The sequence below is a fragment of the Eulemur rufifrons genome, chromosome 8 (assembly GCF_041146395.1).
Source record: "Eulemur rufifrons isolate Redbay chromosome 8, OSU_ERuf_1, whole genome shotgun sequence".
Classification (NCBI taxonomy): Eukaryota; Metazoa; Chordata; class Mammalia; order Primates; family Lemuridae; genus Eulemur; species Eulemur rufifrons.
In genome coordinates, this window is record NC_090990.1 from 97410568 (window position 1) to 97423509 (window position 12942).

Consider the following 12942-nt stretch of genomic DNA (forward strand, 5'->3'; position numbering starts at 1 on the left):
CAGCATATTACAAAGACTGGTCTCCAAATGTCACCAATAAACAAAATTCACTAATAGTTGAAGTCAACAGCTTCTTTTCAATTTTTATCCAATTTGGCATAGTTTTGAGTTATTTAAACTTTATGCCTCTCAAGTTATGGGAGCTGAATTCATTTTGTTGAAATAATCTACATAAACATTGATTTTAATACAATCAAAACATTTGTTTGGAAACCTGGTAATTGAAAAATTATCTTCATAATACCAAGTTTTCTTCATGGTGCCTGCAGTGTATATAGTTGAAGAATGACTCAAGTTTTTAAATAGAGTATTTGAATATTGATCAATAAGCAATCTAAGTTAATCAATTTTTTCTTGACAAAGGCAAAACCTAGTCTTTGTATTCACTGTGATTAAATTCATTATACATATAAGTTAATAAATATAACAATATCTGTTGAATGAATAAAACAACATCAACATGCCACATTCTGATTTTTCCAGCCAATTGTCAACTGTGATAGCAACAAGTCTTCATTTTTCAAGCCTTCTTCTCCTTTGGCTTTCAGGACTGTGAACTCTTTTTACCCTGTCTTGTTGAGGGCTCTTTCTCTTGATGATTCTTCTTGTCATATATGCTTCATAAAGGTTGATTTCCTCTGGGTCCTGTGCCTCAATTTGGATGGGATAGATCAGCAGCCATTTACTCTTCCCTCATCCACCATCGCAAATCCTATAGCTGTCAGAGTAATTTTCCCACTTTTGCGCCACAGCCCTTTCCTTTTCCTCACCCCTAAATCTTATGGTACTTTAAAGTCAGATGGAAAAACAGAGATAGAGGGGAAAGTCTTACAAAGAAAAGACTCATGTTATTTAATAAAGAGTTGGAATAAGGAAGAGAACAAAAATAAAAGAAAAGCTATAGGTTGTGGTTGGAAAATGTCCAAATTAAGTCTTCAGAGAATACTTGGTTTAGGAAAAGGAAGGAAGAGAGAAAAAGGGATGCAGAAGTATTTCTAATTTTAAGTAGTGTATTTTTATTGTTCCTCAAAATACTGGAGGAATAGTATTACTTCACTGATTGGTTGACTAATTATTTTAACTGTGCGTTTTTAAGGGCAATATTGTTACAGGAGTAATGCACATAAATCTCCATTGTATGAAAGGGTGACACCATTTTTCTCTCTATTTTTCCATTTTAAAATTTTGTACTATACTTTCCTAAATATTAAGAGTCCATAAAATTTACTTTATTTAACAATACCTCTCTTATATGCATACTTTCTCACCTTTAAACTGCTTTCTCCACTGCACATTGAATTATTTCTTAAAACTTAAATTTGATCACTTTACTACTATGCCTAAAACCTTTCTTTGATTTAACCCACCCTAATTTCAGATTATGATCATAAAGTAATTTTGCTAGCTAATCTTCATGTGTGTTTCTGTGGGGTAGACGTGTGTGTGGAATAAAGAATATTCCAAGCTGATTGAAAGATAGAAGAAAAGAAAACAAAGAAAGAATGTTCATGGTGTGTTGATGTTCATGTTACCTTGCAAATGTACTCAGTGAATATACATGATTAATGAAAATGTACCTTCTATAGTAGCTTGGAGAGAACAGAGGCTGCTAACACCTTCCTGTTAACTTTAAATGTATTTCTTTTACCAAAAACTCTACTGCATTTATTTTATTTTATTTTATTTTTGGCTGAAAACAACAGAAATTATTTTTTCACAGTTCTAGAGGCCAGAAGTCCAAAATCAGTATCACTGGGCCAAGATCAAGGTGTTGGCAGGGCTATGCTTCCAACATTCCTTGCCTCTTCCAGCTTCTGTCGGTTTGTGACCATATCACTCCAATCTTTGCCTCTGCAATCACATTTTCTTCTCCTCTTCTATTTGTGTCATCTTCCCCTGACTCATTTTTATTTTATTTTATTTTATTGTTTTTTTATTTCAGGATATTTTGATTAAATGTTGTAACTTTGCCTCACCCAAGCCAGGTGAGTGGGAAGGTTATGATGTAAGATTAAAATGATTGTGTTCCCTAACTCCCAGCCTACTGCATTTATTAATCAAATTTTTATGTGTAATAAATTGTATATATTCACAATTATAATTGTATTTATTTATAACAATACAATTTTTCACTTATTGGGCACTCTTCATATTTAAGATATTGTACTAAATATCTCCTACACATGTTACTTTATTAAAACCTTTTGCTACAGGTATTAATATATGTCGTGCTTTAAAAGGGAGGAAACTGTAGCTTATAGGTTTGTGATTTACCTAAGGGCAAACGTTTAGTATGAGGTTGAACTGTCATTTGAACTCAAGACTATGCTTCTTCAAAAGCTTTACTCTTAACCATCATGCTACATTGTTTAATATTGTGGCTATATTTAAGGAAATAGAGAGATACTGTATTAGTCAAGGTTCTCTAGAGGAACAGAACCAATAGGATATCTATGTATCTATATCTAGCTATCTGTTTATCTATGTAGAGAGATCTATTATAGGAACTGGCTCACACAGTTATGGAGACCAAGAATTCCCATGATCTGGTAATATAGATCAATCATGCTAGCCAACATTGTAATTCCCTTCTTTACCCTTTGACAGAGAGACAAGAGGAGCCCAAAGTGGGTGAGTGAAAGTCTTAACTTCCAGTTCAATGGAATCATTTTTGTGTTTCCTGGTGGAAGAATTCTTCCCTCTGAAACTAAAAGCACTACTAGGCCAGTAGAACACAAAGACATGGGAATAGGAAGCAAAAATTTTGCTAGTGTGTAACTAGGGGTAATAGTGCCACTCTCATTTTCACCCCTTGATTCTGGTTATTAGAGAAGCACCATGATATATTGGTCACTTATTCATAGCACATACAACCTTCTGGAGAACGTTCCCAGCCTTGCAATATAATGCCATTTAGCTGATGCTGTCATTCAAAAAGCCATTCCACCCTTCCATCAAGCAAGCTGCTACAGGATTGTGGAGAACATGTTAAGACCAGTGAATTCCATGAGCATGGGCCCATTTTCACACTTATTTTCCTTGGTAAGAAACTTCCTTGATCAGAAACAATGCTGTGTGGAATATTATCATGATGAATAAGACATTCTGTAAGTCCACAGATGGTAGTTTTGGCAAAATAATTGCATGTGGCAAGGCAGATCCATATCCGGAGTTAGTGTCTACTCTCATAAGTATAAAATACTGCCCCTTCCATTGTGAAGTGATCTACAGTGTAATCAACCTGCCACCAAGTAGCTGGCCAATCACCCAAGAGAATGGCATCACATTAGGAGCTCAGCGTTGGTCTCTGCTGCTGGAAGATTGAACACAGTGGTGGCTGTAGCCAGGTCCACCTCCGTGAGTATAAGTCCATGTTGCTGAGCCCATGTATAACTGCTACCTTGCCCACCATGGCAACAGAGTTCATGAGACCATTGGGTGATGACAGGGGTGGCTGGAGAAAGAGGCTGACTGGTATTCAGAGAATAGGTCATTCTATTTACTTTATTATTAAAATTCTCCTCTCCTGAGTTCACCCTTTTATGAGCATTCATATGGGAAACAGATATCTTCATATTTTTGCAAAGAGAGGGCTATCCACATATTTCTTCCCCCAAATTTCTTTGTCACTAATATCCCAACCATGTTTTTTGTAAGTCCCTGAGTATTCTGTTAAACCATGGGCTACAGCCCATGAATTGGTATATAACTGAACATCTGAAAACTTTTCATTCAAAGCAAAGTGAAGAACCAGGTAAAATACCTAAATTCTGTCTGCTGGGATAATTTTCCTTCACCAGTGTTCTTCAGAAATGTCCCAGACAAGGGCTATAGTTCTGCACTGTCCACTTTTAGATGGTACCCACATATTTTTAACAGGCATCTGTAAACCAGGCTTAAGTTTTCTCTTACTCTGCCAACTAATTGCAGTGAACTACCCATAGGGCCACAGGTGCAGGCTGAGAGAAAGCAGTGTAGTATGAAAGGGAACTGTGGGCATTTGGGCCTCTTCATGTAATTAACTTGAGCCTTCTGGGCCTGCTCAGGCACAATCGCAGATATACCACTTGCATTTGGTGATGAAGTTTTGCTGTACATGCTAACTTTATGGCTTGATGGATTAGATAACACCCAGTTCAGGATGGGTAGCTCAGATCACGTGGTAACTTGGTGGACCATTGTCAAGTGTTCAGTTTCTACTAGGGCCCGGTAGCAGGCGAACAGTGATCTCTGTAGTTTGTTATCTGTAGATGATAGTAGGGCCTTGCTCCAAATCTGATAGCTCTGCGATGAGATTCAACTATAGAATCCTGGCCAAAGACTCTCTACTGCATTCCTATCTGACACCACTGCTTCAGACCCACTGGATCTGCTGGATCATATGGCCCAAGTGTCAGAGAGCTTACACAGCAACTTGGTCTTGTTGCAGAACCTTCTCATGTTCTGAGCCCCACTCAAAACTAACAGCATTTTGGGCCACTATGTAAGTAGGCCAGAGTAACACAACCAAATGAAGATTATGGTGCCTCCAAAATCCACAAAGGCCCTCTTGGCATTGTATATTTTCTTGGTTAAAGGAAGGGTCAGATGCAACAACTTATTCTTTATTTTGGAAGGGAAATCTTGATGTGCCCCATATCACTATATCCCTAGAAATTTAACTGAGGTAGAAAGCTCCTGAATATTAGTTAGAGTTATTTCCCACCCCACTCTCTGACATGGAAATTTCTTACCAATAAGTCCAAAATAGCGGCTACCTCTTGCTCACTATGTGCAATAAACACAATGGCAACAATGTTATGGACCAGTGTCATAGCTTATGCAAAGGAAAGCTGCACAAGATTCCTGAAAATTAAATTTTGATACAGGAGTGGAGAGTTTATCTCTCTCTCTCTATATATATATACACACACACACATATATGAGAGAGGTTTTATGTATTTGTATTTATTTTTTTTATTTCAGTATATTATAGGGGTACAAATGTTTAGGTTATGTATATTGCCTTTGTGCCACCTGAGTCAGATCTTCAAGCATGTCCATCCCCCAGACAATGTGCACTGCACCCATTACATGTGTATATACCCATCCCCTCCTCCCCGTTCCCATCTGTGTGGCACCCGATGAATGTTATTACTATATATGCACTTAAGTGCTGATCAGTTGACACCAATTTGATGGTGAGTACATGTGGTGCTTATTTTTCCATTCTTGGGATACTTCACTTAGTAGAATGGTTTCCAGCTCTATCCAGGATAATACAAGAGATGCCATTGTTTTTTGTGGCTGAGTAGAACATTTTCTTGAATTCATTTATAAGGTTTTTACAAGAACCTTTTTTCCTAGTACCATTATCATGACTAATTGGTATTGAACTCATTAAAATCTGAAAATATTTGTCCTATATATAAGTTTCTCCTATCAAGTTAAATAATTCCCAAGCACCTGCTACTTGTCAGGCACTGGCTCAAGGTCATAATCAGACAGCAGTAGACACAGTTCTTGTCCCCATGGCAATTACATTATAACACAAATGGATTTTTTCACATCCATGATTACACTTTTGTTAAAGTCCCAACCTTACATGTCATTTTAAAAGGCCTCTCTCTCCCGCAGCCTCTATTGAATGTGAAGATTCTGATTGAAACTCTTATTGTACCAGTCTTAAAGGGATTCTCTGCTGTGTGTTCTCTTCAGAATTTCTGTGGGCAATGTACGGTTAATTCAGAGGGAGGTGGAAGGTTAATAACTATGTGGGTAGGGAGGCCACTTCCATTGGCAAAAAAGACTAATCAGAATTTAGGAATTTAATGTTGTTGGAATCATGAGGATCTTCCCATATGTCCCCATCCCAACTTAGAGGATCCCATTCTTTCCCAAGAATGGACACTCTGAAAGGTTGGGAATCCAACGTGCTTTGTAATTCAGCCAATCACTGGACGAGGTTCTGTGTTAGATTTTCAGCAATTTCAACCCTGTAGCCAGAGGAAGATAAGACTCTCCATCAGTGCACACCTAGAAGCTCTTAGGAGAACCAGGAAAACTGGTGGTATAATTTAGTCCGAGTCCAAAGACCAGAAAACCAACAGCATCAATGACCAAAGGCAGGAGAAGAAAGATGTCCCAGTTTGAAACAGAAGCAAATCTGCCCTTTCTGTGCCTTGTGGTTCTATTTAGTCTGTCTTCAGTAGGTTGGATGATGCCCCACAACATTGGTGAGGGTAATCTTTACTCAATTTACTGATTCAAATGCTAATCTCTGCCTAAGACATCCTCAAAGATACACCCAGAAAAAATGTTTCATAATCTATCTGGGTATCACTTTTCCCAGTAAAATTGACAGGTGAAATTAATCATCAGCACATAGGGAAGACTTGATTCTCTTCAATTATATAGCACAGACAATCCCTGAGGTTCATGTTAGTACTATTGAAACATTTCATGAATTTCTTCAAGAAGTGTTTTATATTATCTACTATATGCAGGGGAGTATGGTAAATATTGGAACAACATGGGTTGAAGGTATATTGTCTGATAGCCAGAATCTCATAATTAAGAAATAGAAGAACACGGAATGGTTCTTTTGCTTTTCCTCATCCAGTAAGTAATCCCTCTTCTCTATTCTTTCCACATTAAAGGGAAAAAAAGTCAGAATACATAAAATTAGCAAAGTCTCCAATAAGTGGCAAATTATAAAATAAAATACTTTTATTAAAATGTGGAGCTGTCTTGACATTTACTTTTTTCTATCTTATGCTTGGTGAAAATCATCTATGTGCCTACTTTTTTATTCATGCAACAGGATAAAGAAAAAAACTATTTTTATATAGAAGAATATTATTAAAGGCATAGAGAATAGAATCCAACTGAATTGGCCAATATTGGATGCCTTTACACCATTTGCTTTTTACCCTCTCAGATCTTTCCCCTTGGTGGGCACATGTTTAAGATAGAAGATCAGGTCATAACTGATAAAAGGACACAAAGATCATTCCAGCTTAATTTGCATTATATCTTAGAGGCGGAAGGTAGAAATTGAGGTATAAAAAAAGAGAGAATCTAGGTAGGGGAAAGTAAAGAAAGCTGTATTAGACGTTTGAGTAGTCTATAAAAAGATGAGATGAGCAAGGCAGCGGGTTTTTCTCTTTGCTCTTTCCCTGTTACCTAATATTTTCTTTCCTTTTTCTCTTTCTTTTCACACTTGTCTCTGTAAACTTTTCCACACCTTTTTAAAGCCTGTACTGCACTATGACCTGGGGACTTAATGACTGAAGTGGAAGACTGCTTTTGGAATAGCATATCTAATTGTAAGTCAGTTCATTTTTCTTAACTAGCCTTAAGGGAATGGGCTAATTTCTTTTGTTTTGATACTCCAAATCCTCAGATACTCTGGAATAAAACTCCGGGGAGGGGGGGTGAGAAATTAAGTAATTTATACTCTTTTATAAACGTATGGCTGTGTGTGTTCCATCCCATTTGCCAGGAAAAGGCAGAGGTGAGTATGGGGCTTACTGTCAGAAAGCTCAAAACAGTACCATGGACTAAGTAGAACATATCTTCCTCTAACCAGAGATTCACTGCCTATGAGACAGGATCCAGAACACTTTGAGTGGGTGAAAAAAAATGGCTTTGGCCAAACATGATGAGGAAGAAAATTGTATACATACGTGTGTATTTGCTGGATGTGCAAGGTGGGGGGCCAGTGTAGAAAAATGCACATTCCGTGTTCCCTTTGTAGGTTCTGTAGTGTACAAAAGACCATTTCTGTTCACTTGGGCATGAGGGCTCAGGCCTAGTTTTAACAAGAACTATAGTCTATAAAGCAATTTTTCATTGAATTGCCTTACCTAATCCTCATAGCAAATGTGTAAGGCATACATTATTATACCCATTGTACAGATTTAAAAAACTGAGACAAATTGACTTGTCTAAGGTCAGAAGGCTGCCTGCTGACAGAACAAGTAAACAAAACAAGTCCAGATGTCAAATTGCATGTCTTTATCACGGCAGCAACACTCAGCAGTACTGCCCCAGCATCACCATCATGCTCTGCCTGAGCTCTCCCTGATAGACAAGTTTTCAGTCTTATTCTCCCCTTTAGGGAAGGAGATTAAATAATGGCTATGATTATAACTAACATTTATTGTCTGTGTATGTCAAGGATATGATTTTTTACATCAATTACTTTATTTAATGCTTACAACATAATGAGGTAAGTGATCTCATCATTTCTTGTTTGCAGTTGAAAATATTGAGTCAAAGGAAAGGTAGTAACTTTCCCAAAAGAGTAGTGGAGTCAGAACTTTAATCCCAGCATCATGACTCCAGTGACAATGAGCAGTAACTTCTCTGAAATCTCACTGCACATTATCTGTACCTCTCCTATGACTCCGATTGCTTGCTACCTAAAATTATGATTAATGAAGACTTGAAGCACACAGTTCATTGATTAGTATCTGCTTGGTTCCCCATGTCTATCAGCGAGTCTACACAATAATGGTCTTCATAAATGGCTGTCAAATTAATTCATGATTTCTGATTTTCTTGATGATCTGTGTGGCTGCATCTGCGAAGAGCATGATAGGGAAAAGATGCTAAGATTTGTCTCTTTGTTTTTGACATTTTGTTGCTCATGTTTAGCTTTTCAGAACTTGAAATAACAGATTTTCAGAGGTTTGGCTGTTTAAACGTAGGGGTTCCTAGGGGAAAGGGAATGGCTTGTACAGTTTTAAGTTCATTTACCCAGTAAGTAAATATGTATGGACATTCTAAACCTTAATTGCATTCTGAAAGCTATGAAATGTTTGTCATTTTGCAGCTAGGAAATCTTATCGTACATTTATAATATATATTAGTCTTAATTCCAAAATTCCATCACTATGCTAGCCTACTCATTTTCACATATTCATAGTGTAATTCCACTACCAGTTTCACCACATTTGCTCTATAATATGAGAGTATGATTTCCTAATTATGATTTCCCTGTCAGCTATAGGGACTTTGAACTAATTATGTCTTGGGCATTATTGGGAAATTGCTCTAAAGACAAGAGCAACCTGAAAGGAGTAGAAAAGACATATCATATATTCCTAAATTAGAATTAATCAGCCAATAAATTGTTACATGACATCTCTGTCCCAGTTGCTGTTCTAGGCATTGTATATATAAATTTATAAAAATAATCCTGTCTTCATGAAGTCTTCATATGAGTAGATGATAGGGAATAACATAAATAAAATATGATCATATATTCAATAGTAATATATGTTATGAAAAATAATAAGGTATAGCTAGGAAATAGGGGCATTGAGGTTGGAGTGTATTTAATTTTAAATAATTAAGAATGGCCTCTTTAAACAGGTCATATTTGAGCAATGACTAAAAGAAGTATATGTAAAAAGTTCTGGACATGCAGATAGTTCAGGGAAGAATATTCTAGGTGAACGGAATGGACGTTTGGAGGCTCTGAGGTAGGAGCGGTCTATGTGGCATGTAGACAGAGTGCCTGAGGTGGGAGGCAGAAGATGATGTCAGAAAAATCACTGTGGGCCCAGATTACATCAGGACTATTATAAAAGGCCATTGCAAAGGCTGTTGCCCTTCACTTGGAGTAAAGTATGAAGCGATTGGGGAGTTTACAGCAGAGAAGGGACCTTATCTAATTTACCTTTTAATAGGATCTCTCTCACTGTGGTGCTGAGAAGAAACTGCAATGGTCCCAGGGAAGAAGTAGACAAGTTGGAGGCGATTGCAGGCACTCAGGCAAGGGCTGATGGCTTGGGGCATGGTGGCAGTAAACGTGGGTGAAGGTAAATTTTACTGAGAGTGAAGAGCTAAGTATGATGTGGCTGAGCAGGCTGGATTTACCTTCACCCACATTTACTGAGTACTTACTAGTGAAAACTAGTATCAGGCTAAACTAATATCAGGCTAAAATAGAGTATACAAAATATCTGGGGAAGTACACATGCTGTGTAATATTAGCCATGATATAGAAAGTACAAACCATTGCCATGGAAGTATACTAAGGAGAGAAAATTTTAATCGTATTAGAAGAGTTTGTAGGGATTTATTAGTCTTGTCAGGCAGATATGATGGAGAGAGAGAGAGAGCTCTTCTGTCTCTCCTCTTCTTATAAAGGCAGCAGCCTTACTGGACTAAGGCCCCATTCTTATGACCTCGTTTAATTTTTATCACTACTCTCGGGCTCTATCTCCAAATATAGTCATGTTGGTGGTTAGGGTTTCAGCATATGATTTCTGAGGGGATACAAACATTCATTCCAAAACAGGGGAGGTAATATTTGAGCTGAGCACTGATATTCTTTTTCTGAGCAGAAGAGGGACTGATACAGAGGGATGAAGATGAGGGGTATAAAGTCTTTCTAAACAGAAAAGAAATGTAAGGGGGAAATTATGCTAATTATAAAACTGTGTTATTCTGTACCAGAGGCAATTGACCATTTAAGCTGAATCTCATGGTATGATGGGCGAGGAGAGATACAGCAGTTTATATATTTGGACCATTGACTCTTTTATCCTTCTCATTCCAGCATATTACACTACACATGGAAGACAGTAAACACTCATCAAATATAATGAATATATTGGATATCTAATTAGTTTTCTAAACTACGTGTCCAGGAGCCTCATTTCTTCTTTTTTTGATCTCACAGCTGCAAAGATGACAAATGAGAATCAGACAATAGTGATTGAATTTGTATTTACTGACTTTCCTCACTTGCGGGAAGGTGGGCTCTTGTTTTTTGTTCTCTTGCTCCTTATTTATCTATTCATCATCATTGGGAATCTTATGGTTTTCTTTGCTGTCAGACTGGACTCCTGCCTGCACACCCCCATGTATTTCTTCATCAGTGTCCTCTCCTTCCTGGAGATCTGGTATACCACGACCACCATCCCCAAGATGCTCTCCAACCTAGTCAGTGAGCAGAACACCATCTCCCTGGCTGGTTGCCTCTTGCAGATGTATTTCTTTCACTCTCTTGGCATCAGTGAGGTTTGCTTGCTCACCACTATGGCTATGGACAGATACCTGGCCATCTGTAACCCCCTCCACTATGCCACAATCATGACACCTCAGCTCTACACTCAGCTGACTCTAGGCTGTTGCTTCTGTGGCTTTTTCACGCCACTCCCTGAGATTGCTTGGATAGCCACACTGCCATTTTGTGGTCCAAACCAAATTCAGAACATCTTCTGTGACTTTGATCCCATTCTGAATCTGGTATGTAAGGACACTGGCACAATTATATTAATCAAGATTGTGGACATCGTACATGCTGTGGAGATCATCACAGCCGTAATGCTTGTGGCTTTGGCTTACGTCCAGATCATTGCAGTAATCCTAAGAATCCGCTCTGCTGAAGGACGCCGAAAAGCATTTTCTACCTGTGCTTCCCACCTTGCTATTTTCTTAATATTTTTTGGAAGCGTAGCTCTGATGTACCTGCGCTTCTCTGCCAAGTACTCCTTTTTCTGGGACACAGCCATCAGCCTAATGTTTGCTGTGCTGTCACCATTCTTCAACCCAATTATCTACAGTCTCAGGAACAAAGAGATCAAGGAAGCCATAAAAAAGCATATGTGCCAATCTACTATATTCACGCATCATATCAAAAAAGACAAAAACCACACTTCTTAATTAATAAAGTGCATCTATGATAATATCTATATTGTCTTCAGTGTGTATGTTGCTGTTTTGCTTATTTTTTCTGTGCAGAGATAGTAAATGTAACATTTCATCATTCTTACTACCCCTGTGAATTTAGTAAGTGTCCTCAGAGATTGATAAACCATAAAATCCAAAGAAAGTGGGAAAAAACCTGACACAAGACCCTAGTTTATTATTTTTTTGCATCCAGAGAGAGTCTTAGAAAATTCTGTCTCTGCCTGATGTGTTCTCTAATCTATTTAAACAGAAATAAACACACTTTTCTCTGTGTTTCTATAACACACTGCTTGGACCTCTATTTAGCAGGATGTTTATACTCTCTTAGGGCACACTTTTTATGTCTTACATTTCCCTCTAATCTGTAAGCTACTTGGAAGTAGGTAACTGAATTCGTTTCTCTCTGTATTCCCAATGCCTAATAGAATGCTTTCCCCACAGAAACCCTCAGTAATAGTTTGCTGACAGAGTAATGAATGGTTAAAGGTGGCCTTTATCTTTTAAAGTTATGTTATTAAAAAAACTCAGACAATTTTCATATTCAACAGGGAATGGCAGGGGAGAGGAAAAATGGGTAAAGATAAGACAAGATACCAAAAGTGGGTATATTTGCACAGAAAGACAATTTTTAACTTTAAAATGAAGCCCTGGAACAGATAACTCACTTAAATTTCTATAACTGATGTATTTTATACAGTAAATAGGGCTTTCATTTATATAATAGGAATCTAGTCCCTGAAATATAGTAATTAAACTTCATAGTTTAGTCATAGCTCTGAAGGCAATGATATGTTTAGTCCTGGCACTTGGCTCTGTTTCTTATGTGCCTCTATTCTAATGAAAAATCATTTTTCAGTTGAGTTCTTTTTATTTCCCAGAGAGTGATATGTCACCAGATATGCTGCTTTTATAAGGCTGCTAATAATTTTGGCTTAGATAATTTCCTCCATGTTTGCTGTACTCAGAGATAATTATTGGATTGGGATGAGATGGGTGTGGATGGGAGTATGGAAGCAATTTTATGTAAGATTCTCTAATGACACATTGCAAAATCATTGGTTAAGAGATAAGCATTTAGCTTTATGAGAAATTTTCCCACATCAGAGCTCTCTCCTTTACATTCTAATTTTCAAAATTGAATGATTCAGAATGAAATGTATAACTTGAAGTAGTTAAAATATATGTAGTTGGTATTATTTACATCAGTTAACAAAGATAACAACAAATTCTTTAACTATGTAGACTTAAATGCAA

At 37.4% G+C, this 12942-nt stretch overlaps 1 protein-coding gene across 1 annotated transcript; it reads left to right on the forward strand.

Annotated features, from left to right (window-relative positions):
• Positions 1 to 10683: 10683 nt before the first annotated feature.
• LOC138390335 (olfactory receptor 6K2-like) lies at positions 10684 to 11661 on the forward strand. The gene has a single exon (XM_069479210.1). The coding sequence runs from the start codon at positions 10684 to 10686 to the stop codon at positions 11659 to 11661; it is 978 nt and encodes a 325-aa protein (XP_069335311.1).
• Positions 11662 to 12942: the final 1281 nt, after the last annotated feature.

Bases quoted from the DNA above. Each gene is read 5' to 3' on its own strand.
- LOC138390335 (XM_069479210.1), top strand. From the start codon at position 10,684: ATGACAAATGAGAATCAGACAATAGTGATTGAATTTGTATTTACTGAC.